Raw genomic sequence first — 27,388 nt, forward strand, 5'->3', positions numbered from 1 at the left:
TTTTGACTGTTAAAGTTTTTTTTTTTTAACTTAACACTTCATTGAATTTTAGTTTATTTCTCCTGAGAGTTGGTGATACTTTGATAGAAAATGATTTTGTCTACCATCTCTTGGTGCTTGTCCCCAAGAAATTAGAACTGCGTATTGCATAGGAAATTGGTTAAATACTTGAAAGCAACTTGGCAACATGTGCTTAGCATAGATTAGTAAAGAACATATTACTTATTTCAGTATGCAAAAGAAAGAGTAAATGTGAAGGTGAAACAAAAATATTCAACTATACTGAAGGTGAAGTTTCTGTTGAAATGTATTTTCTAAATGTTAATTGAAAAAATATTATTATTCACTTCATTTTAAATATTCAAAATGTTGTAAATTTTTATGCATTTTACTCTTTGGAATTATGGAAAATAATGAGGATGGAATTCTCTGAAGGTAAGAGCATTTAATAACCTTGGAAGATCCTTGCTGATTCTGAGTCTAGACTATTTCACTGGGCAAATTTAAACTGAGTATGGATTATTAGTTACCAAAAGAATATTTGTTTTTAGTGGTGAATTTTGAGTGATTGTTTGATTTTATTAATTAGGAATGAAAAATGCAGTAAATCTATATTTTTAATCATATTTTTCAAGATTATATTACTATTGCTCTTGTATATATCGGCACATCATTTTTTTTTCCAACTGTTTTACATGATTTTTCCTAGAATAGAGCTGAACTAGTATTGTAAAGTGTTGGCTATCTAACATAATCAGAATTTGGTCTGAAGTGATATTTTGATTATTAAAACATTACAAAATGTGCAGCGTTTATCAAATGAATTGTTTTAGTAGATAGTCTAGAAATTTTACATACTTTGAAGTAAATGTTTCTTTCTAAGTGGTCCTCTTGGAAGGGCATGTACTTGTTTTATTGGTGATGTCACTGTTCAAAACATTTTTAAAATTCTGCTTCTGAAGAGTGGTAAAGCTTATAGTCCTTTAAATTGCTGCTTGGTTTGTCCTTTGAGGATGGATTGTTGTTTGGGAAATGATCAAATACAAATTGGGCTCAGATATAATGGAAATTCATTAGTTCATTGATATCTTCCTTCATTAATTTGAAAAAAAAAATTAGTTGAGCACCTGCTATATTCTTATCACTGTTAAATACTAGAATGTGTGTGACAAGATAATTTTTCTAAAAAATATACTACTGCTATTTATGTGATGATGACTGCCATTATAATCTAGTCGTTGGCTACCTCTGACAACTATTCTTATTTCCTTTAATCCTCTTGTTCACTATATGTGGCAGAACAGCCTCCTAGGCAAATAATATCTTGGAGATCGTGGTATGTTTGCAAAGGGAAGTCATTAGAAGATTCGTTCCTACTTATATTCTCTTTTCTGGGCCTTTGTACATTTGTTGCATTCTGTCTGGATTGTCCTTGTCCCAGTATTTGTCAGCTTGCCTCCCTCACTTCATTTAATGAACTCTTTCTGTATAAAGTAGCCCCCATCTCTATTACTTTTCATTCTATTGTTTTTTTCTTCCATAGTGTTTGTCACTATTGCTATTACAATATTACTTATGGTCTCCCTAGAATGTAAGTTTTATGAGGACAGTTTGTTTCATTTACCATTGTATCCTCAGTGCCCAGAACAGCACCAGCAGCACATTGTATCATGCTTGATAAATATTTATTGGTCAAATAAATGACTATCAAATGAGGTTTTCAGACCAATTTTTTTCCCTGCTTATGCAACATCTTAATTATGTAGCTGTGTATATCAGACTTTTCTGTTTAAATTTACTAATTATTTTATTCTAAAAAATATTTCTATATTTCTCATCTGGGTTAAGAGCAGTACTTTAATGGGGTCAAATCAGATACCTAGGAGACATCCTAGCCTCATTCCTTGTTCTTATTCTACACATCAGATCTACAACTCACATGGTAATGACTTTATCTCTGAAATGCCAGTAAAATCTGTTTTCTTCCATTTCTGTTTCCATGCCTTTTTCAGGCCCTCAATTCCTTTCCTAGATAATTCCATCAGCTTCTTAACTATTCTTTCTGTTTTAGTTCTGCCCTTTCCTAATCTACTCTCTTCATTGTAGCCAGCAATAGGTTTTCCACAAAAATTTCCCAGCAGCACTGAGCATCTTCCTTCTTTGGACTTCTATAGTATATCATATGTTACCTTTCTTATAATATCGCTGTAATTTGTTCACAGTTGACAAATATTTATCAACCTTTACTATATACCTGGGTACTATTCTTTTGCTGGTGATTCAGTGGTAAAAATATTAAGTCTCTGTCTTTGAGGAGTTTATATTCTTGTGGGAAGAATGCAGACAATAAACATGAATACAAAATTAATACAGTATTAATAAATTGTATAAATAATATAAAATTGAGCATCTGAAAGAGTTGACTGGTGATTGGGGGCATTGTCAAAATTTCTTTGAGATGGTGATGTTTAGTTGATACAGGACTAACTAGGAGGCACCAAGTGAAGATGTAGGGGGAAAATCATCCAAGTAGAAGCAATATATAGTGCAGAGGCCCAGAGATAGGAAAGAACCAATGTGACTAGAGCTCGATGAGGGAGAGGGAGAGAAGAACATGAGGCTAGAGAGGTAGGCAAATAATAACTTGGAGATCATGGTATGTTTGCTAAGGGAAGTCATTAGAAGATTTTAAGCAGGAGAATGACATCTGATTAAAAAGATCGCTCTGGCTGCTCTGTGGGGAATGGACTGTGGCCGCTGGAGCAGGTTCTGCATGGCGCATGTCACTAAATCAGTGTTAAATGAGTAAGTGAATGAATTAATCCTTTCACTTAATATTGTTTGAATCACATGAGACTTAAGTATTGTCTTCAAGAGGAGAAAGCAGCAAAACCTTCATTGTAGAAATGATGGTTGTCTTAAAATATCATTTCTTTGTAAGCTTTGTGTGTCTAACCCTAATTACTTTACTCTTTTGAGTTACCAAATAATGCCTGAATTATCATTATTTAATGACAGTTCTTTATCACTGTGAGTAGAAATGCTGTATTCATTTATTCATTCAGTTAATTATTGAGTGTCTACCATAGGCAGAGTATTCTGCTAAGTTTTCTGAAATTTTAAGATTGCGGTTAAAAGATAAATCAGACCTTGCCCTTACTTCAGTTGTATGTTGTTCAAAAATGTAGACTAGATGAATAATTAAGCTTGACTGTCAAAGCAAGAGGCCGAAAAAGGGCTTATTAACCTTATATAACCTCTGTAAACTATGATTCTGTTTATTTCACTTTCCTGGTGCTGCTACTAGATGCTTTCATTTATATGTTGAATCTATCATTGGACGTATAGAGAAATAGAGAAAATATTAGAATGGTAGAAGCTAGTGTTAACTTTTTTCTTTTAATGTTTTAAAATTTTTATTCTAGTATTGGCTGTGATAAATAAGCAGAATAGCTTATTGGCAGATTTAGGGGGAGGATCTCATATCACAATTTTTGTTTACATATTTTTAATTATCGTTTGTACCTCTCCATTTTTTTTTTTTTTTTAATTAGTGAATGAAGTCCCTGCAACCTGTTCTCTGTTAGTATCTGGATTTTCAGCTCGTTATTCAAGCTGCAGCCTTTACTTTTCACTTAATTTTGCTTTTTAATTCTGTGGATAAACATTTATTTAATAAATATTTTTTATGTGCGAGGTAAAGTCCTGGATCCTGAATATTTTTAAAAGAAATTTTAACATAAGCACATTTGTGTCTTTGGTAAAAGTAAAAACATGCATCAGGGTTGGCAGAGGAATGTGTGTGCTATGGTAGAGGTCACTCAGGGATCATGACACTCTTTCCCTTGAGCAGCACTTACGCTTCGTAATCCTCAGTGTAGTATTACCAGCAGCACGAGAGTTGACATTAGAGCTGAAACCCATTTTGCCATAAGAAATATAATTGTATGATGTCTGGGTTTTGGTTTGTTAAGGGATCTTTTATACTTTTAGCAAAAAGAGGAAGAGGACTTAACTATTTATTATATAGTATTGTTTTTTTACCTTTGTCATTTCCCAGAGAAAGTATTGGTTAGGTGTACCAGAGGCATTATAATAGCCTGAAATACATAAGAGAAAGATTTTGAATTTTGAAAAATTTTGACTAGTGATCTGCCTTTAAAAAATAATTGGTGGATTAAAGTATTTGAGTGTAATTTTAACACTCAGTTGAACACTCTTATGTGTTGTTAAGTTTAATTGCTAGAAGTAGCATGCACGTGATTCTTAATTGATACTGTTTTTCTAGGTTTTATTTGATATTTATCCCTTGACCTGAACGTTTTTAGTAATCACTAAAGAAGTGCTTCATGGGTTATAAAATACTGTAGTCGAAGAATACTGAAGTCATACCATTCCTTACTGGTATGGAACCTCAGAGCTAAAGCTGAGTAAGCACTTAGAGTTTAGAGTTGGCAGAAACTTTAGAGATCACTTAATGTAGTGAGGCTTTAAAAAAAAAAAAGAGAGAACCCTCTGTATATTATAGGGTAGATCAGCTGTTAATGTACTTTGAGGAAATGTGACAATATTAAAGTTGCTTGAGATAAACTAGTCAGAACACTCCCCTCGCCTCCCCCCATTGGTTTTATTGTATGTGTGGACACACATGCACACATAAAATAAGAATTACAAATTATGTGAAACAACATTGTTTCCGACCTTATCGGTAATTTATATATTTATATAGGTATGGATTAACTACAGTTTACTTTTGTAATACTATGAAATTAAAAAGAATACATATCAATTTGCTTTATAAAATTAGCATATCATTCCTTTTTTGAAAATATATGTTCCTAATTATTACTGTCAAATGAAAACTGAGTTTGTAGTAGGGAAGATCTAGATTCACATTCTTGTTCCATAATTTGCAGGGAAATAATCTGGCTTGGTATTTAATTTTATGAGCCTAAATTTTCTTATTTGTGTGTAGGGATATAATGTGCTTCTTGCAAAGTTGTGTTAAATGAGAAAATTTGTTCTGAGACATTAGCATAGTGTCTGTCATAAGTACTCAGCATAAGTACTTAGATAAAAATCCAGGGTGCATATAAATAAAATAATTATTAATAAAAATATTAGTTATTCTTTTGATCATGGACATTTCAGCTATTTGTAGTTTCTTGCTATTATAGACAGTGATTTTTACATAGTCTTATACATAAATCTTTGTACTTATACTTAAATTTTTCTAGGTTATATAAGTTGGTATAGAATTACTGCTTATATGATTTTATCTATATACACATATATCTCATAGCAATGTTTAAGAGTTGCTCTTAATTCATACTTTCGTCAGCAGTTGAGATTATTGGATTTACATTAAGAAATTTTTATTAGGAAAATTTCAAACATGTATATAAGTATAGAAAAAAGTATAAGGAACCCTTATATATTCCTCACCCCACTTCAACCATTATAAACATATGGGGCAGTCTTATTTCATCTGTATATTTTTCTCCTCCTCTCCTCATGGATAATTTTAGAGCATATCCCAGGCTACATTATTTCATTTGTGAATATACATTAATATCTATCTCTAAGGACTTTTGAAATATATAACTGCAATGCCATTAACACAACTAGATAAAGTAACAATCAATTCTTAATATTAACTAATCAGTTAGTATTAAAGTACGAGGTTCACATACTTTTGATTTTTTAATATGTTAAAAAACAGTAAACTGTTCCTCAAATTGCTTTTCTTTCTGGATAATCAGTCTGTTCTGTCTTATTAACAATTTATTTTTGTTTCGGTCTTAAACATTTTGAGTAAAGTGAGTTTAGATGGTTATTTGTCCTATTTTGTGGTTCATTGGGCATTCTGTTTCTAAGGTTTCATGTTTTTGAACAATTCTGAAAATTTTTCAGTATTTTACTTTCTGAATTTCTCCTGCAACTTCTCTTATCTTCTTTAGGAATTTCTATTAAATGCATGTTAGACTGTCTCATCATCCTTATTTTTTAATCGTTTTTATGTATTTCATCTCCTTTACTCTTGGAAGCCACCTTATGTAAAATATCTTCCGATGTATCTTTGAGTTCATTGATTCTCCCTTCAGTTATGTTTATTCTTTATTCACTCCATTGAGTTTTTTATTTAAATCATGATTTAAAAAATTTTTTTTTCAATTATAGTTGGCATACAATATTGTATGCATTTCAAGTGTACCACATAGTGATTTGACGTTTATATAACTTAAGAAGTGATCACCCTGATAAATCTAGTACCCATCTGATACCACAGATAGTTATTACAATATTATTGACTATATTCCTTAAACCATACTTTACATCCCCATGACTATTTTGTAACTACCAATTTGTACTTCTTAATATCCTCTCCTCTTTAACCTACCTCCGTTAACCCCCCCACCCCCACCCAGCTGGCAACTCTCAAAATGTTCTCTATATCTATGAGTTTGTTTCATTTCAAGATGCTCGTAAGATATTTTTTAAATAACGTTCTCTTGAATCTTATATTTTAAATCATTTCTTTATACCAAAGGTTTGCAAGTTATAGCTTCTAAATCTTGCAAATGTGGCTAACAAATGCTGTATTTGTAAATAGTTATTGGGACAGTGTCACGTTTATTTAAGTATTATCTATGGCTGTTCTGGTGCTACAACTGCTAAGTAATTGCAACAGAGATTGTATGGCCTTCAAAGCCTAAAATATTTACAGTCTGACCCTTTATGTATCAAGTTTGTCAACCCCCCTGCATTAGATAAGTAAAACATAATTATTTCATTGTATGTATATGATAATTCTAACATTTAAAGTCTTTAGTTTTTTTGTTTATTGTTTCTGTTTATCATGGCTCATTTTCATGTTTTCTGTTTTTGTGATTTTTGCTTGTGTACTTAAATTTGTTAGATTACCCAGGCTAAGGATGGCTTACTTGGTTGGGTGAGTAGGTTGAATGAGTGGGGTTGTTGGTGGAATTTGCTTCTGCTTGCTTCCTGGGAGTATGGTAGACCAGGGGCTACTTTAAATTCAAATGCTCACATTTTGGGCCTTGCAAATGAGTATATTTAGGTTCCAAAGCCGTGTGAGGTGCTTCAGAGTCTCAGGGAAGTCTCTTTTTCTTTGTTTTGTTTTTGTTTTCAATTTTACCCAGAGCTACTTTTCTTTGCTATGTTCCTCTGTTGGATGAGTGTTTCATTTACAGTTTTTCCTAGGGTTTAGTCTTTCCTAAGGTCTAACTTTATGTGTGATGAATTCTTTGTCTTGCACTGGCCCAAGAATTAGCCATCTCACAGTCCTCAAGTCGTGCACTTAAGCTCTAGAGTAGTTTTCAAACTTTTATGTGGTATTGGAGGTCCTCAAGACCACCCCCAAGTTTTATAATTTGCTAGGAAGACTTATGGCAAAAGGATACAAAGGAAAATCAGCAAAGAGAAAATGTATGTGGGGTGAAATCTGGGGGAAACCAGGCACAAACTTCTAGGGTCTTCTCCCACTGATGTAACACAAGACACACTTCATTCTCCCCAGCAATGAATTGTGACAGCATATGAAATATTGTCCATCAGAAGTTCATTAGAGACTTAGCCCCCATGGTTTTTATTGAGGACCTTATAAGTAAAGTAGGCAGCCTCTGCCTGGCAGGTAATAAAATTGCAGACTCACAGAAAGAAGGCATGTGTTCAACATAAACCATATTGTTTGTATAAGTAGTTTAGGCCCAGTGAGGCACTCTTATCAGGGTGGTGGGAACCCTCCCCAAATTTGTTTTTAGATGCCAGCCAGAGGCCACCAACCTTGTAAGCAGACCTTTTTAAGGAAAAGCAGTTAGGCCTGCTAGGTTAACTTTCTTCTGCATAAATGTACAAATGAAGCACTTGAAAATCTTGTTTTAATGAAGAGTCAAAGTCATTAGGTATAAGAGGGCACAAGATTCTGCATTTTCGATATGCTCTCTTGTGGTACCCATGTTGATAGTTCACAGATACACTTAGGTAGCCCAGTGGTTGCTCTGAAGGCTAGAAGTCCTTTTTTCCATAAGTATTTCTGTCATAAACAACAAGTTTTTATTTCGAATTGGTAGAAAAAAAATTGGGGAGGGGGTAATTTTCTGTGCTGAGAATAAGTTTTTTATCAAGTGATGATGTGGTTTATTTCTTATTAAACTTGATCCAACTCTAATGAGATAGAAATTTATGCTTAAATATTGTCACATATTTTGTATTATTGGGAGAATGGAAAAAGCGACAGTTTCAATAACACTTGTAGAAAGGAGTACAGGGTCTGGAATGTTGGTAATATTAATTGTACAGGTCCTCAATCTCTTATGCACCACTTTGAAAACCCCAGAACCTTGAAAATGAAAGCTATTTCCATGAATAACCTGACCTAACAAAATCTAACCTGACCTAAACTCATTAGGCAGCAAAATCTAACCAGAATTTGTATTATCTTAATGTGTCTACTCACATGTTTCACTTAAAAAATATTACTGTATGTGAATATGCAGTGCTTCCCCTAACTCTGGGGATTTTTAATCTGTGATATATTTTAAAATAAAACTTTTAACTTCCTAAACCTATCTAACCCCAAGATTTCAGATAAAGGTCTTATGATAGAAATATAGAAAATAACAACTGTGTCTCCAAAGTACTGTTAGAATGCATAAATAAATATAATAATATTAGTAACCAGTGAATCATATTCAAACCTGTTTATGCAAGATATAACCAAAGAAATGCATTATATTGGTTTTAAATAGTTCAAATCTTAAAGGTTAAATTTAAAGAGCATTTGTAAATTTACTTTTAGATTTTGGTTATTGGTGTTAATGCAATTTTTTATGCATGCTCAAGTGAAATGTACCGAAGAATAACAAATAGTAAATTTGTAATTAGAGGACCTGTTTACATTTGTATTGAACAAATTAGTTGTGTATTATGGTATTTTTGCCTGATTAAGATCATCACTGACCAAGGCTCATGAAAAAGCTTAATATATCAGGTGTTTCTATTCAGGTGTGAAACTCCAAATTAGCCAGTATGTTTTTGTTTTGATAATATTAGGTGAGTTGTGTCTTCTTTGCTGTATATAAATGATTTTACATAGCCATAAAAACAGAATGTTAAACATGGAGATATTTGCAAAGCACTAATTCAGAACTTAGTGTATAAAACAGGAACTACCGTGATAAAGTCTATATAAGAGGTACTTAAGATAGATATACTAAGATGTCTCAGCAATATTTGGTGACTACCCAAATATTAAATGTAATTTCCTAGATCAGACAGTATTACTCTTGCTTGAGGAAGGAAATTTTGGAAAGTTTTCTTTTTAAGGATAAGTTATTTTGATTACAACACATACTGAATTTGAGGGAGACAGACCACCAAACATATAGAATGAGATGTGTTGCTTTAGTTGAAGATAAAGTATAGAATTGAAGCACCGTTTATTTAAAGATTAAAATAGAATATGTTAGAGTTATGGAGAGAGTGAAAAGAAAAATCCAAGGGCAAAGAATAGAACTTTAGGTAATGCTAAAGGATATGAAACAGGAGGAGGGAATGCAAACCTTTAAGGGAGACAAGAACAGTGAGAAACGAAGAGGATCAAGGTAGTGTAATTATAGAAACCAAAGTAGAGAAGGTAGATTTGCTTAGGATTGGATAGTACTGTAATGGAAAAGTCAAGGAGTTTGAAAAGCTCCGGGCAAATTGTAAACTTGAGAGGAATCACGTTAGTGGAATGGTAGCCTGGACACCTGATCAGTGGTTTAGGAGATGATGAAGTAAGAATTAATTAACTTGAATCTCAGACTGGAAAAAGAAAGGAATGACGTCACTTCAAAAATGGGAAACCTGAGCAGAGCTTTTTTTTTAAGACAGGAAAAAGCTAGCGAAAGAGACTGAGATCAATGAGAAATATTGAATAATTAATGATGGAAGTATTGGAATGAGATGATAAGATGTGGAATCAAGAATACAAATGGAAAGATTAGGAAAAAACATTTTCAGACTTCTAACTCATGCTCAAGTTGAGTGTCTTAAAAACCAAAGTGTATTCGTACTCTCTGCTCCTTTATTAGTTTCTAAGAGGGGAGCTTTTAATTACATTTGTAGAAGCCACCTGTCAGACAAGTGATCTGAACTATAAATAGTCATGTTTCATAGAGAAAAACAGGAACAGAGTAGCCGTACAAGCAAAATGTACAACTAACTTTTAAATAATTCTAATAGGCTGGGTGTGTATTACAATTGTCTCAGCCTTTAGGCACAGCAGCTGTTCTATTCTTTTACAAGGTTCATTTATGGTGAATTGTTTCAGAGACAAACAGAATTTTTCTCTTATAATGAAAGGTTCCTAATTAAGGGATTGTGGAAACCTAATGATTTTACAAATATATTTGTAAATGTAATAGATTAAGACAGAAACTTTAGCAGAACATCCAGTGATTGTAATCTGTACATAGTAATTGCTTTTAGTTATTTGTACTATCTCAGAAAATGTTCTAGTTGCAGACTGTTTTCCATGTTGTTTTTCTGCAGAAAAATAACATTAAAATAAATGTCATGACAAAGATTTCTTTGAATGACAGCCACTTCTGTAGCCTGGTGAATGGCCTTTGTGTATTCTTTGTATAAACTTGTGTATACTTTGTACTTGCATAAAAGTAAGAGCTTTGTGAATTTGGTTCTGTTCTTTACCACAGTCATCTCATAACAAGTGTTACATAAGTCCAAGCATTCCACCGATCTCTAATTTTATTGCGAAAGGAAGAAAGAGATGAACTCTAAGAAAGCATTGTATACTTTTTTTAAATCAAGCATCTCTTTTTCATTTTCTGCCTCAAACATCTAAGCCATCTTTACAAATTCACAAAGTACTTACCATGTATAATAGATATGGATGGAATGATTAGGTGATTATTAGGTTAAGTAAATAGTTAGGCTTTAGTTCTTTATTTGACTAGTGAAGCTTGGCAATGGGATTTCTAGCACTGCCATGGATGTAAATATAATGCTTGGAAAGGGGATAGGTTGTGGAGAAGGACCAGAAAGGTGATTTTTTGAAAGTAGGTAGCAGGCTTAGATTTCTACTATTTTCCTTCTTTTTGTATTCCTTAGGCACTGTCATTTAAGAAATTTTATATTTGACAAATTTGAATGGGTCAAAGCAATTACATTGTTAATTATAGTAAATAAGTTTGTTCATATTCAGAAAGTGAGATGTTTTGGTTAGATTTTGGGGAAATAATTTTATTTTATTTTTTGTTCCTCAGAGTTTGAAAAATAGATACATTTTAAAGTAGCATGATCATTTTTATTAGTTCCTCTTTTACAGAGATCTGTACTATGCTATTATAATTAATTACGAGGTAGTATTTTGTTGTAAATGCTTACATTTTAATAGTCAGAGTTCTTACCTGGGGACTTCTTTTGTTATAAATGCCACATTGTGAAAAGTCAGGTAGCAAATTTCTGTTTACTATAAAAGGAGAATAAATATAGTCTGTAATATCTGATAATATAACAAAAATGTCTTTTATTTTTAACTATTTATTGAATTATACGAGAGAGGTAAATATATTACATGCACTGCTCAGTGAATTTCCACAGTTTGACACACTTGTGAAACCAGCACCTAAGTCAAGAAATTGGTATGAAGTTTTTATCTATTTCTCAATAGTCTATTCATTTATTCAGCAATTATTTTTTGAGTGGTTACTGTGTGTCAACCATTGTTCTAGGTATTAGAATGATATCACGGTGAACTAAAACAGACTTACAGTGTGGAGAGATAAACGTCAAATAATCATACAAATAAATGTATAATTACAAACTGGTATGTACACTGAACGTACACTCTCATATGAAAAGCAGTATGATGAGGTACACTGTAGGGTGTTGTATAGTGGAGAATAAGAGTAGACTCGAGTCAGATTGTTTAGATTCAAATCTTGTTGCCACTTCTGGTATTAGCGTGACTTTAGGCAAGTGAACTAATGTTGTCTCTAAGACTCATTTTTTTACATGGGGATGATGATAATAATAGTACCTACCTTATATAATTGGTGTGGAGATTAAAAGAGATTATATAAAAATATTAACACAATAGTAAAGGTTTTCTATATTAGTAATTATTTTTATCAGTGCGTGTTGTTTCATATTGTAACATTCTTATTTAAAAATGATATGAAAGCATATTTTATGGAGTAGATTCTTGTCTTCTACAGTTCAGATCAAATAATCCAAAGGGATATCACAATCTAGTTACATAACATGTTGGTGATCTTAATAGCATGTTTCAAATTTCATTGTGCATAAGATTCACTGGGGTGCCTCCTATAAATGCAGATTACTGTGAGTCACTTTCTAGGCATACTTGATTCTGGAATCAGTAATTTCTTATAATAATTCATGTATATCTTAGGAACACAGATTTGAAAACCACAGTCTGTTTTTGATGCAGGCCAAATAGCTCATTATTTTGTCTTATTATTTTAACATATAACATTGTAAGGTGTTTTTTGTTGTTGTTTGGTTTTAGTACATATGCTTACTATAAATGGTAAAAAATTTCCCCTCAATCTACATTTGCTCTAGGACTCCCTATTAGTCAGTAGTATCATACATCGGTTTCCCCAATTGAGAAACCCAAATTCATCCTTGATTCCTACCACCTTCCCTCCTATTTCTAATCCATTATTGATGAAGTTAATAAGTAAGTTGGTAAACGCTATTTAAACTTGCCTTTCTCCTTTCCTGTAGTCTATTCTCCAAAGTTGTCTTTCCAAAACACAGAGCTGGTCATGCCATCCACTTGCATAAATATCTGAGGATTTAGTAATTACCCATGGCCCAAAGATACCTAAGTTTTTTAGTATATCTTAAAAGGCCATTGGAATGCAGCTCTGCTTCTCTTTATCCCTTGTCATGTTTTCTGGGAGTATAGAATTTCTTGCTGTTCCTAAGTTCCTTGAGAAAAATGCTGTATTTTTCCATGTTTATATACTCTTCTTTCTCATCTTATGAGCCTAAAAGACATATTGCTTATGGTCAAGGATCAGTTCCCATTTTAACAACTGTTTCACTCTCTAGCTCAGTCTTTCTTTCAACCAGTGTTTATTGAGTACCTACCATGTGCCTGGCATTGTGCCAGAGACCAGGGATGCATATGTAAACAAGACAGACAGGTTTCCTGTCCTCACTTGTCTTACAGTCTAGTGAAGTCTCTATCAAGCACCCTTCTTTCATTTTGTTTTCATAGTATTTATTACCTACCTCTTTATTATATTACTATTAAATGTTTATGTGCCTCTCTTTTCCCATTTAATTTTAATCTCCAGGGCTGAGACCTTATATTAATTTCTTCACCTAGCAGTTGGCCCAGTATATGGCAAATACTGAGCACTAAAATGTACAATTGAATAAAACTTAGAAATTTAAATACAGAGCTACTCCCAGGATGAATCAAAACTATTCTTTATAGAATACATTTCTATTTTTAATGATATAAGTAATAAAATTACTGATTACAATCCAGAGGGGAAACCTGTGTGCCCACTATATTGTTTCTACTATATAATAGTGACTTTGTTATAATTTTTTTCTTTAGGAACTTTGGGAGGAATATTCTATCATTTAAAGTTTAATTTTAAGCCATTAAATTCAGTTGTATTTATAATTCAAATTAATGATTTGAAATAAAGATTATACTTCTATTTATTAAGATTATATAGTCATACAACTGTTAATAGAAATTCTATTCAAATGAATCACTAACTTTCTGGCTGACTTTATTTTGAATGTTCTGTACCTAGGTCAGTCTTGGTCTATAGTTATATCTTATAATAACATAATCATAATAAACCAATTGAAGACATAGTTTTTGTTCATAGAATTTTAAAACAAATCAGTGAACTGATAGATGTCACTTGTTTAATTTATCCAATTAAATATATGTCCTTTCAACAAGGGTTCCCCCCATTAGAACATAAACCTTTTCCCTTTCAAATCATTCAAAATGAGCAATCCTTTGGAATTAAAAAAAGGAGGACATATTTTTGTATAAATAGAAAGAGGAAAGTATAAAATAAGGTAACCTGAATTTTGGATTCAGAATTGATGTAGAGGAAAAGAGATCTGAACCCTTGGGCCATTGGGAGACAGTCTTAAAATGGTGCAGATCAGCACAACTTGCTTTACCTCTTACTTCCATCATCATTGTAAGAGTAGAGCACTAGAACAAGAACCCAACAAAACTGTTCTCTTTCAGTCTCTGGTAAAAAGAGATAACATCTAGTTTTAAGAAAATCTTAGAAATAGTAGTTGAAATTTAAGTATCAGTATTTATGGTGATTGTATCATTTTTAATACAACCTGGCATATGTTGAGGAGTAAAAAGAGGTGGTGTAATAATTACACTGACACATTAGTATAAATTGGAATCCAGGCAGATCAGATATGGACTGTTATACTGCTGCAATAGTGGTATGAAGAATGTGTCATGGGAACATGAAGGAGCTTATAAGTTAGGAAAAACCTTTACATTCCTGAGCCAGAATTCTAATGAATGAGAAGGATTTCCTCCAAGTTGGGTAGAGAAATGAGGCATGCCAGACTGAGGACTCTCGTGCCATCTTGCTGCTGTGTAACACTGCCTCTATTTAAATCATTCCTTCTCAAGAGGTGCGTCATGTTCATTAGTCCTATGAAAACATTAGTTTTTATTATGATAAACTTAATGTTTAAGAAAATTATAATGAATTGATTTATTTACAGTAGTAATTGATCGATAGGTTTTCCTTGCCCATCTCTATTACAGTATTTATATTTAAAATATACCAGTGAAAGTTGTTATCTGCTACAGTTGCTTGAGAGGAAACATGATTATTTTCAGTATGTGACAGAAGATAATAATTGTTCTAAATTCTAGATTGTTACACCAGAACAAATGGGTAAAAATATTAAAAAGGGCAGATTTTGGCATCAGTATAAGAAAAAATATTCTTCTGCTCTATCCAGAGACCGAGTAGGTTCTCCTGGGAAGTCCTGAGTTCCTCTGCATTAGAGGTAAAACAAAGGCCTTTTCCCCAGGGCGTGGTCGTTGAGATACCTTTCTCTACCATATTATGTAGCTCTTTGATGTTAGTAATTGTTAGAATTTCAGGAAATGTTAGATAGTTTGAAGCAGTGCTTCCTCAACTATCTAGGGTGAGAAGATGTAATTCCAGTGTCTTTACTGATAGAGAAGATAGATTTGATGCTGGCTTTTGCAGAAGTAATACCAACTAGAGTAATTTCCATATATTTTTGATCATTTATGTCTGCTTACAATAATCATAGATAATATTAAGGACATAAGTATATACAAGTTTTTGTGGTCATGTTTAATTTTAATATATTAAATTCTTATGTGCCCAGCTTTTGTAGCTTGTTGCTGAGGTAACATTTGTTCATATATATTTGCAGTAAGTCACAAAAAATATTGTTCAACTCTGCTCTTATTCCTAATTACTTTTTGATATTTCAAGAAGGCAGATAAGATGATAAAAGTTTCTACTTTAAAGATGAGCAAATCTCGGATCATAAAAGTAATGCACTAAAACATATAACAAAAATTCATTAATTTAGACACACTAATATGTGAGTTAAACATTTGCTTCAGCTAACCACATAACTTTCACTTGATCCATAGCAGTTGTTTTTACTAAACAAATAATTTTTAATTATGGTTGCTACTATTTATTGTCAGGCACTATTGCTAAGTTGCACCTCATATCTTGTAACAGTGCTTTAAAAGGTAAGTGGTTATTGTTTTCATGATAGATAGGAGAAAATGGATTCCCATGAGGTTAAATGACTTATCCAAGGTTACATAGTTTGTAGGTGAGTAAGCTACATTTGAATCCAGTTCTTTTTTTTATTCCAAAGTTGTTCTTTCCATTACTCCCAAATAGCTGTATGCCAGTAGTTTTTGGACATTTATTTACTACGTGTACTTGAACCTGAATTTGTATAAAAGTCAATTTTGTGTTGTATATTTATCAACAGGTAAAGATGTTAATATAGGTTTTTTTGCAGCATGTTTCAAAGCAGTCTATATTGAAAACACTTTGAAATAAACGTATGTTTACTCACACACCTATACATATATGTGAGTTCGTGTATACACACATGCACATACACAGAGAATTAAGCTGGAGGGGGAATTAATATATATATATGTATATGTATGTTTGTAGATATATACATATAGATAGATAAAAGCTCTATTATAGTTTTCCTAGTGGTTTTCTGTGTGTATGTGTATGTAGATCTGTATATGTTTTTATAATATTAAATTGCTTAATATTTAAAGTTGACTTCAGTTATTTCATTATGTCCAGAGAGATGCATCAGAAACAAGCACAGGACTTACAAGTTACACAATAAGAGGAAAAGAGCCACTGTAATTCTAGTAGTTCTTTTGTGTTTTGCTTCCTTGCAATTGAATGGTTGGCCATCATAGCCAGCTAGTTACAATTTATTTTTCTTTTTCCCTTATGCAGCTGTGGGTTTCCTAAACTTCAAGGCTACAGAGAATATCCTAATAGATTATCTCATTTTTGCTTTATACTGTTCACATAGCACTATAATCAATAGACAGTTTCGGGAAGCTAAATTTGAAACATTAGTGAGAGTATGAAGAAATAGAGAGAGGTAAACCTCTTAAATTTCTTATTGTTTCTTTCCCATCTCCCCCCACCCCAATAAAAATCACATTGATTTCAGCTTGCTTACTACTCTTCTTAGTGTGTAAGTTCTGACTAGTATAGGAAGTTGGCAGAGTAAAACTCCTGAGCCAAGCTCATTTTATTGAAGCATAGCCACATTCATTCATTTATGTATTTTCTATCTCTGCTTTCTTGGTACTACAGCAGAGTTGAGTATTTGAAACAAAGACCTTATGGCCTGCAAAATCTAAAATAATTACTATATGGATCTTTCCAGAAAAAAAAAAAAAATGCAGACTCCTGATCTAGCAGGTGAGGAAGAAACCAGGGATTTCTCATTTTTTTACAATAACATCGTAGCACATAAGCATTATATAGTATTTCATGTCTCTGTTTCTGAGAGGAAACATGGTCTATTTTTCAGTAAATAGATCATGAAGAAACTTTGAAATTATTCCCTAGTTGGGAGTTCCTGGTAATTAATTATATAAAAAAAGGGGTGATGGGGGAAAGGAAGGAGAAAGGCTGGTTCATTTTGATTTGGATTGACTAACACCTGTATTACATTGTGGTAGGTTTATTTTTGTGTCATTATTCATTAGGCAGATGTTTGGCCCAATACTAGTTTCTTACCACCTGTCAGTTTTCAAAGAGTGTCCATTTTTTTTTATTGTTATTGATTAGCAAATTTCTTCCACTTGTATGTAAGGTCCATTAAAGACCTTATTCTTTGCTCATTGATGTATTCTTAGTACCTAAAGTACTGAGCATAATAGGTATTCAGTTACTACTCATTGACTGAATCAACTCAAATATGAGATTTTGTTTTGAATATGATTGTATAACATGTTTGTGTAAGATGATTGTAACATTGTGGCTTTTAAAAAATGTTTGCAACCAGTTTGTACCTAGAAAATATGCAATAATTAGAAATCTGCAAGCCTTTGTTAAGTATATATCTTTTCAGACTCCTCATCTTAACTGTTAGTCCTATCAGATCGTTACCTAGTAGTGTGTCATTATTTTAGTGAAATTTTTTGTTCATGCCTGACAATCTAATTATAAATTGATGTAAAATGGTTAGGTTGTATATTTTCCATTAGGTGAGTTTCACACTTGCTCCTTTCGATCCTTAACTCTGACTTTGCAAACTGCAGTACATTCTAATTATGTTAAGGATGTTTGTAAAGTTTTTATGAAGTTCTCAAATACAGTTAAATCGTTTTAACATCATTGGATTATTTACAATTTTTCTTCCTCAGTCTTTCCAAACAGATACCACTTATTATAACAAAAAGATATTACTAAATACAGTGACTTGTCCATGGTCTCTTGCAACTCTTTTTAATGAGATCTGATCCCACTCAGTGGTGAACTGTTTTTATTCCACTTTTAAGATAATCTCGAAGGGTCACTAATTATAAAGACATATTCTAAAGCCACTTAGATCCAATTTCATTGGAGTTAAAAAACATTTTTCAAAATTTGTAGATGTTCTAAGATCAAATGAATGATCTCAGTATGTTGCAATTTCAGAGTGATTGGAAATAGCTGGCATATGTAGTCTGCTTAGTGGTTTAACCCTAACCAATTTGTGGTTGTCATGCCTAACATAACAGTGGAGCAAGGTAGGTAGATGCAAGCTAAATGTAAAATGGGACAAAGCTAACAGTTTCGTTTGCTGAGGAAAACACTAATTCAAAACAAATCTTTCCTTGATTTTGTGTTAACAGATAAACATCTCAAAGGAAGTCATAATGGCCCTTTAAAATATCTGCAGTGTGATACAGGATTTTGTTTTTTGTTTTTAGATTGTGCTTTTCTTTAAAACAAATAGGATGCCGAATATATTGATAGAAAAATAGCTTATTAGCAGCCTGAGGAAATTTGACGCTATTCCAGGGATTGGCATACTGCTGAAGATGGGACCATATTTGGTTGTGGACGATTTTTGTAGGGCAAGTGAGCTGAGAATGGTTTTTATACATTTTTATATCATTTTTCCTTTAAGTATTTTAAAGATGTTGTTCCTCTGTAGTTTTCATTTGCCTTGTTTCTCTCAAGAAACTTGCTGTCATCCTTTTCTTTGCTTTTTTCTATGCAGTTTATCTATTTGCATGTAAGATTTTCTTTACCAGTGGTTTTGAGCAATTTGATTTGATTATGATGTGACTTGGTCTAGTTTTCTTCATGTTTGTTGTACTTGGGGTTGGTTGGCCTTCTTGGAATTATTGGCTTATTTTCATCAAATCTGGAAAATTTTCATCTGTTTTTTCCTCAAATAATTTTCAATCCCTCATTTCTTTCCTTTGAGGAAAGAGTTACACATATTGTAATTGTTACACATGTTGTAATTGTTAGGCTGCTTCAGGTCCTATAGTTCACTGATGCTCTTCTAACTTATTTTTTCTCTTTGTGTTATATTTTGGATAGTTTTCTATTGCTTTGTCTTCAAGTTCACAATTCTTACTTTCTCTAAAGGCTATTATGCTCTTATTCCCAGCCAGTATATTTTCATCTGAAATATTGTAGTTTTCATATCCAGAAATTCAGTTGAGTGCTTTTTACACCTTTCATGCCTCTCCTTAAGATTTCGAACATAACAGTTAGAAGAACTGTTTTAAGGCCCTTTTCTTCCAATTCTGCTTTTTCTTCTAATTCTAACATTTGTATCCGTTCTGGGTCATTTTCAATTGATTGATCTTTCTGCTCATTATGGGTCATATTTTCCTGCTTCTTTACATGAATGCCTGATGATTTTTGATTGTACGCTAAACATTGCTAGTTTTACCTCCTTACATGCTTCATATTTTTTCTTTTATAAATCTTCTTGAGCTTTGGTCTGAGACACAGCATAGTTAATTTGGAAACAGTTGAATTCTTTCAAGTCTTACTTTGAAGATTTGTTAGGTGGGGTCAAAAAAATGTTTAGTCTTAATCTGATTTTTCCCACTACTGAGCCAAAACTTTTCATGCAGCTACCTGTTCTATATGAATACAGGGTGCTCTTTCCCTTAATTCATACACACATACACCAGTCATTGCTATACTGACTACCTGAAGGGATCCCTTTGCAGATCTTCAGAGTTCTCTCTGTAATGTTCTCTTTTCTAATACTTCTTGGTCTCATTGGACTGTGAGTTCTGTCTCTTCAACTCGTAGTTTTCCTAGGTTTCTTCTCTCAGCACCAAGGCCTGAAAATGCTCTTAAGACAGTAAACCAGGACAGTTGTAGAGCACACTTGCTTGTTTAACGTCTCTCAGGGATCATTGTTCTTTACTTCCTGATGTCCAGTGTCTTGAGAACTATAGTTTCATATACTTTGTCTAGTTTTTTGTTAGTTCAAATAGGATAGTATTTTTGGTGCCCGTTTCTACATTGTAGCTAGAAGTGAAATTTGAGATGTTGAAATTTAAGATTTAGTGGTCGAATAATTCCAGGTGATGACACAGAGTTGGTCCATAGGTATGAATAGAGTATAAATGTAAAGGTCATTGAATGAATCATCCATGTGGACTTTGAGTCATTTAAGTAGATGGATTTGAGCTCGAGATTAAACTTTAAGCCAAGAACCAAAATTATGAGGTGTTAATACTGCATGTTTTGTGTGTTTGGTTAGGAAGATACTCTTTAAATTATGTTGAATTATCTTGTCTTTTCTTCTAGAACCTTCTGATAACTTAAGGGAGATTCTCCAAAATGTGGCCAAATTGCAAGGGGTATCAAATATGAGAAAGCTAGGCCATTTGAATAACTTTACTAAGGTAAGTAACTTCAATATTTATTAATATTATCTAAAATTCTTTATTCCTTATTATACTTATTAGGTGACTTATTACGTGCTTCTTAACCATCATTAATAAGAAATTCTTGAGGAGTCACTCAGTGTTAGTGTTTTCCTATAATGCTTCTCATGGATTTCGTCACGTGTTTTTAAATTTAAAAGTATTCGAATAATGGGAGTATTCTATGCTTGTAGAAAATTTGGTAGATTCAGGAAAGAATAAAGAAAAAAATCACTGAGAAGTCCATAATCCAGTTTTTACTGTTAGTCACATAATAATGTATTTTGCTTACCTTTTTATATGTATTTTAGGTGATAATATATGATAAATGTTTGTGTATATGTATGAGTATATGTTGCATTTCATAGGTATAACCATAATTCCTACAGAAATATTAGAACTTCTCTTTCTCCTTGATACTCTATTACTAGTATCTGGATCTCGGTTAGAACCCAAGATAAAAGTGGGGGCCTTCATCTTAAGTAAATACTGACTTGCTCTCTATTAGCAGCGAAGAATTCCTGAATTTGATGGATTGGTATGTTTTTGAGCCTAGTAATGCTTGACAACCAACTCTTGGAAACATTGAAGTGTCTATTATTTGAGGTGATGTCATAAATAAAAATCAGAGTGGATCTTTTGGGAAATTTTATTTTCTTTTTTTAGATTACTAAATATAAATGGTTTTGTTCCATTTTAAATACAGGAATAATGGTATGTTTTAAGCCCTTACTACTATAAGTGTGATCCACAGACCAGTGGTATTGGCTTCGCCTTGGAGCTTGTTTGAAATACGCTATTTTCAGCCCCACTCCAGACTTACTAAATCTGAGTCTACATTTTAATGAAGATTCTCGTGCATTTCTTTGTACATTAAAGTTTCAGCAGCACTGTTTTAACACCCCAAAGTCTTTAGTTCTTTGCTATCTGGTAATTGGACTGTGGCTTGGATTTGATTTGATTTGATAGAAATAAAAGGAGTTAAGAATATAGTGACTATATAACACATTTTTTTCAATAGGGTATTGTGCAGTAAATATAAAATAGGTTAGGTTTTTTTCCCATAATTAGGGAAACAAGTACATATGCATTTATTTTTCTTTGGCGAAATTTCAAAATACTCTGGCATTTATTTTTATATAACAGATGAGAAAATTATTTTATAATCAGTAGTCCTCAACTTTTTTGGCACCAGGAACCGGTGCTCCTATGAGAATCTAATGCCTGATGATCTGAGGTAGAGCTGAGGCAGTGATGCTAGCACTGGGGAGCGGCTGCAAATACAGATGAAGCTTCGCCTGCTTGCCCACTGCTCATCTCCTGCTCTGCAGTCCTGTTCCTAACAGGCCACGGACCACAGTACTGTGGGAACCCCTCTTTTATATGAGGAATGAGAAAGTGATTTTTTAAAAACTGCTTTTAAAAACATTGAATAGGTGCTTGAGAAGGGATTTTCAAAAATATCCCTATGTATGTTTTCATTTTTATGAATGTAATGAAAATCTTAAAATACCTTTCTTCAGTGTGTTATTGTCAAGTCTTTAATACCCAAAATTATTGCAAGGTTGCAAATTTCATCTCCGGGTTTCAATCCCTTCTATTAAATTTCCAGTTTTATTTCACCATTCTTCATTCAACTCTGATAAGTCATTTCAGTTCAGACTAGCCACATTTCCAGTGCCCATAGCCACCTGTGGCTAGTATGTACCAACCATAATGAACAGTACACATATGGAACTTTTTGGATTAGAAGTGATTTAAATATCTATTTCTGGGAATCTGTTGGACACTTTTCTTTTTTCTTCTCTATTCCCCATTTATTTCTGTCTAGTCCCAGGCTGTCTTGGGTTAGGGTCAATTATCCTCTCTCCCCTCCTATTTTCCTCCTTCATTTTCTTGTTTCTCTGTCTTTGAGTTTTTCCACAGTATTTCACTAAGTTGTTCCCTCCACTTGGACTCTCCTTGGGTTGTGCTCTCCCAATCTCCCCTTCCCTCCACATTCTCTTTCTCTCCTCTCTATTCCTTCTCTGCTTTTCCATTCATCTCCTCTCTCTTTATCTTCCCCTACCTGCTAACCTTTCTCTTCTTGTCTCATTCCTTCCTCCCACCATCCTTTACCCCGTTGTACCACTGTAGAGTATAGAATGATTTATCTTTGTAATGAAAATGCCTAGACTTTGGGGCTTTTTCTTTTCTTGTTTGCATTTTGCTTTGCCATATTCTTTCTTTACAGTTTTCACAGTTCCCTCTGATCCTAGTACCAGCTGATAGCAGCCTTTTTATTTGCCATTTTAAATTATTTATGGATTTAAAGACCAGATAACCAAACTTAGTAAAGTTTATCTACAATATCAGGGACTAAACCATAAGTTGGGTCTCCAGGACTGTCCCATTAGTAAAGTTCGCAAACATTGGCCTTGGTAAAATCTGTTTTGGCTGTTTGGTGATATAATGAGAAAAGCATGAGCTTTAGATAATAGAAGAGGACCTACAGCTTAGCTCTGACCCTAACTGGCAAGGCAATCTTGGGCATATTTCTTTACTTTGAAGTAGTCTTGCTGCCACTAAAGGCAAAGTCCTAGTACAGTGCTTGACACATAATATGTACTTCATAGCAGGTAGTGCCTTTCAGCTTGGGATTTGTTTTGTGTTTTGTATTGCATTTTTTGCCACTCTTTTAGTGTTTTGACTGACTCTAAGGAGATGAGTGCTTAACGTTTGAGTTGCAGATTGGTAAGCTTTTACTGTAACCGGGATTTTGAATCTCAACAATATTGACATTTTGGGTCAGATAATTATTTGTTTTGGGAGGCTGTCTTGTTCATTGTAAGGTATTTAGGAGCGTTCTTGGCCTCTACCCACTGGATGCCAGTAGCACACCTCTACCAGTTACTACAAGCAAAGATGACTCCAGACATTTCCAAATGTTTCCTGGGGGACAGAATCGCCCCTAAGAACCACTGCTATAAATAAATGTCTGTAGATTTTATAAAATTTCTCCAAATACCTAACACAAAATAAACACCTACTGAATTCAATCATAATGTAATGTATCTTTGAGTTCCATTTTGTTGGAGAGCTAGGTTAATAAATATTTACAGCTTGTATTCCTACAAAATATGTAAGTTTATTTCTTTATAGAGTAAAATTTGGAAATTTTCAGAAATCTCTTTAAAAATAGCTCTATACACTAAGAAAATGAGAAAAATAATTACGATGCCAGGAGACTTTTTACTTATGACTAGTTAGTTAGGAATTAGTTGATTACCTTTCTCTGTGTTCCTGTAGCAGCTAATGTATGTATCTACTAAATTTTATCTATTCTTTTATTATTATATGTCGTGGGTTACTTTATTAAACTGAGTTTCTTAAAGCACAAGAAATACCTGGTTTTTATTTTTCTACTCCTATATACTTCTCTAAAGCCTGCCACACAGCAAGTGTTTAATTAAGGTATTATATTACATTGGGAAGATTTTGCATTTTAAATGTGAGTTTTTGTTGTATTAGCATTTGCTTTGTTATTATTATAAGCCTAGCTGTTAGGATTAAGTTAATTTAGTAGATCAATGGGGCTAAAATGTTGTGTAGGGTGGACTTCATCTCCAGAATTAAGCCTCCTTTTAAAGTATAAAGAAAGGGTGCTAGTGATATGATCCTATAACCATGTGAATGTCACACATCCATGCTTACCTTCTGACATCATTTCACTAGATAAAGTAATGTGTATAATAGACTGCTGATGAATATAATCTTAGCATTCTATTTTTAAACTATCAACATACTCTTAATCTAAAGACCTGTTTTTTTAAAGATGAAAATATTTCAGCTCTTTCACAGTCTAAAAGTTCTTTTTCTTTATTTAATCTCATATATTTATATTAAAATCTCTAAAGGAATCTTTATTTTGCTCTTTTTAAAAACTTCAAAATAGTATAAGCTAAATATAAAAAATTAAAGCGGTATAGAATAATATGTTAAAAAGTGAAAGTCCTTTCTCACCTTATTTCCCATCCACCTCCCCACTCTGACAAAAATACCATTCTCCAGAGGTAACCACTAGAAGGTATTTATCCTTCTCTAGTATTGAGTGTGTGTGTGTGTGTGTGTGTGTGTGTTGAGTTGTGAGAGTTAAAAGAGTTAAACAAAAAGAAGTGTTTAATAGAATGCTGTTTATTTATCATTATATATGTATACACAAAGATTTTTTTATGAGATAATATGAGATCATTAATTTGTAATTTTTTCCACTTTCCAATATATCACAGAATCCTTTTTCTATAAATATAGATCTTTTTTATAGCTGCTTATGTATGTGTTATATATATATATCCACACATACATCTATATACAAACATGCATACATACACATACCATAATTTATTTAATCGTTCCACCATTTAAGAATATGTATTTCCTACTTCTTTTTGCTATTTTAAATAATTCATTAATATCACTCTTGTGTACTTTTTGTGCAAGGTAGGAATTTTAGAAGTGTGAAGACTTAGCCAAGAACATTTGTTCTTTTTATTTTAAAACCTCATAAATTGCCCTCTGAAAAGACCAGGCTATGAAATTCTAATCTGTGATCAGATTTTTTTTTTAAGTTTGGGCTATTCTGTCTGCTTCTCTTTTAGGAGAACTATTCATTTAACTTTCAGAGCAATATGAGTAAATTGGGAATAGCATTTAACTGCTCAGTTTTAACTGATTATTATATTTAAAAATTATTTTAACAAGCATCTCAAGACAATTTTTTTATCTAGACATGGTTTAGACTTCTATTTAAACTTTGTCAGAATATAATATTGATGGTAACCTGTTTTGAATATTTTAGTACTTATAAGACAGCCGTATGGATTAATTGTAACAAATACAGTGATTGGCTGATGTTGGACCTGTATTTTAATGAGCAAAACAAACCAATGACATGTTGTCAAAACCTTTACCCCATTTTAAAATGAGATACTATGTAATAATATTTGCTTTGTTTATATAAAATTTTAAATTGAACAGTTATGCTCATAAAATAACTGTGGACTTTGGATGATGTTGAATGCTGAAGTTGGTTTATAAATAGCAAGTTCAACAAGCTTAATTCAACTGAGCTAGAGTAAAAAATTATTTTCTCTCACATCGAGGAAGACCAAATGTTGGGTCCTAAATTCCTAATTTCAGGCAAAACAACACAGGGGTTGAAAAAGTGTTAATTGCATTCTATGATAGAATGCCCTCTTAGCCCTCTCTTACCATCTTCTACATGGCCTCTGCTGCTATTTGGTCACATTGAACTAGACATTGTGACTGATAGTCACAAATACATGTGGAACGGGGAGTACCAGAACCCCAGTGAAATAATATAACGTTTTAAATGACAGTTATGATACTGATTCTTATAATTTGAAAGGTTTTGAATGTTTTCTTAACAATCAGTGATTTATTCATAGTATAAAAAACCGATGTGATAGAGCAGGTAGTATTACATTTTAATAACGTATACAGGAGACAGGAATTTACCTCTAATGGCTAAGATAGTAGTCAAGAAACTGCTACCTAATGTGTAAAGATTAATTAGTAATGCAATCACTAGTTGAGGTAGGTAGGATGAGATTCCCATTGTTTAAACTCACCAGTTCAGCATTCTTCTTGCTCTTTCTGCTTGCCTCTTTTCTAGAGTTGGTTAAAGGGTTTGATTTGTATTTTAAAGTTTGTTTATTTAAATTAAGAGATAATTAGTAATGTAGTGAGCCAGTCACTTCAAGAATTTTATATTAAAATAATTCTTATTCCCAGTATTTTGAAACTTAAAGGGGAATTCCTGCTGATGAAAAGTACAATTATAATATTTCTTTGATAATTAAAAACCAAAATCTTACTGCCTTTTCTAATTTTTTATTTCTGATATATATATGTCAATTATTTATATAGAGAATATTTGGCTTCTGCTTGGGATAATTCTAATTGAAAAGGAATATTTTCATTTAAGAATGGTTAATGAGACCCTCTTCTATTAATTCTGTAAACAACTTGAAAGCATTATTTAACTACCATTGAAAGCATAGCCCTAGCAATCTACTGTCTCTGGAAAATAGGCATGGATTATGATAATTTTGTTCTCTTTAGTTTTTACTTGTGATTTTTCAGTGTCCCAACTGAGTGGGCATTTTTCTCAGAAATATTTCTTGCAATTGAAATGCATTGATATTAGGTAGCAGAAAAAGATACTTCTTTCTAAATACTTTCCAAACTGTGTGTGCTTTTTAAGATCATAGTAACTTTGAATTTTTTGGGTTTTTTTTTTCACCTTTTCTTCAAAACTGCCAACTCTAGCAAATGATAAATTGTGAACAGTCGTATACTTTGTCGTTTGAGAAGACGGGTAATTTCGAAATTGTGTTTTCGAATCTAGTTTTTTTCAAGGTTATCTGGCAAGTGTGAAAAAGATAATGCAAGAAATGAGAACCAAGTACACACTTAGGAGAGAAACCAACCCTTGACAACCCTACGGTTTCAAAGCATTTTATTTTAACATCCTTTACTACTATAACAAAAAAGGAAATACTGCCTTCTTAGAAATTGAGTTGATGGGATTTATAATCATTGTTTTAAGGAAGTAACATTCTTCCATTTTAAAAGCACAATATTTTATATGTTGATATGGAAAAAATTACGAATTATATGTCCGAGGTCTGAATATTTATAACACTATTATAAACAGTCTTTCATTTTCTTTTTTGTTAATATATGGCACCATACAGTGACAGTGCTAGTAATCTGGAATATCTGGGAAATCTCAAGTAAATACTAAATTATTTTTAGTGGTGATAAGTGTTATTTTTTTTGAGCGTTTTCATCTTTTGAAACGGGCAATTTTTG

The 27,388-nt window shown here is 32.6% G+C and overlaps 1 protein-coding gene across 8 annotated transcripts in view; it reads left to right on the forward strand.

The window, feature by feature from the left end:
- The window catches only part of RICTOR (RPTOR independent companion of MTOR complex 2), a 100,544-nt gene that overhangs the window by 14,073 nt on the left and 59,083 nt on the right, over window positions 1-27,388 (forward strand). For all 8 annotated transcript variants that reach the window (XM_023536925.1, XM_023536927.1, XM_011370695.2 and 5 more), the window contains one exon: window positions 20,394-20,491. In XM_023536925.1, the coding sequence (XP_023392693.1) occupies window positions 20,394-20,491 (98 nt within the window). The remainder of the gene's footprint in view (window positions 1-20,393; window positions 20,492-27,388) is intronic.

Source organism: Pteropus vampyrus, unplaced genomic scaffold (genome assembly GCF_000151845.1).
Source record: "Pteropus vampyrus isolate Shadow unplaced genomic scaffold, Pvam_2.0 Scaffold172, whole genome shotgun sequence".
In the NCBI taxonomy this organism is placed as follows: domain Eukaryota; kingdom Metazoa; phylum Chordata; class Mammalia; order Chiroptera; family Pteropodidae; genus Pteropus; species Pteropus vampyrus.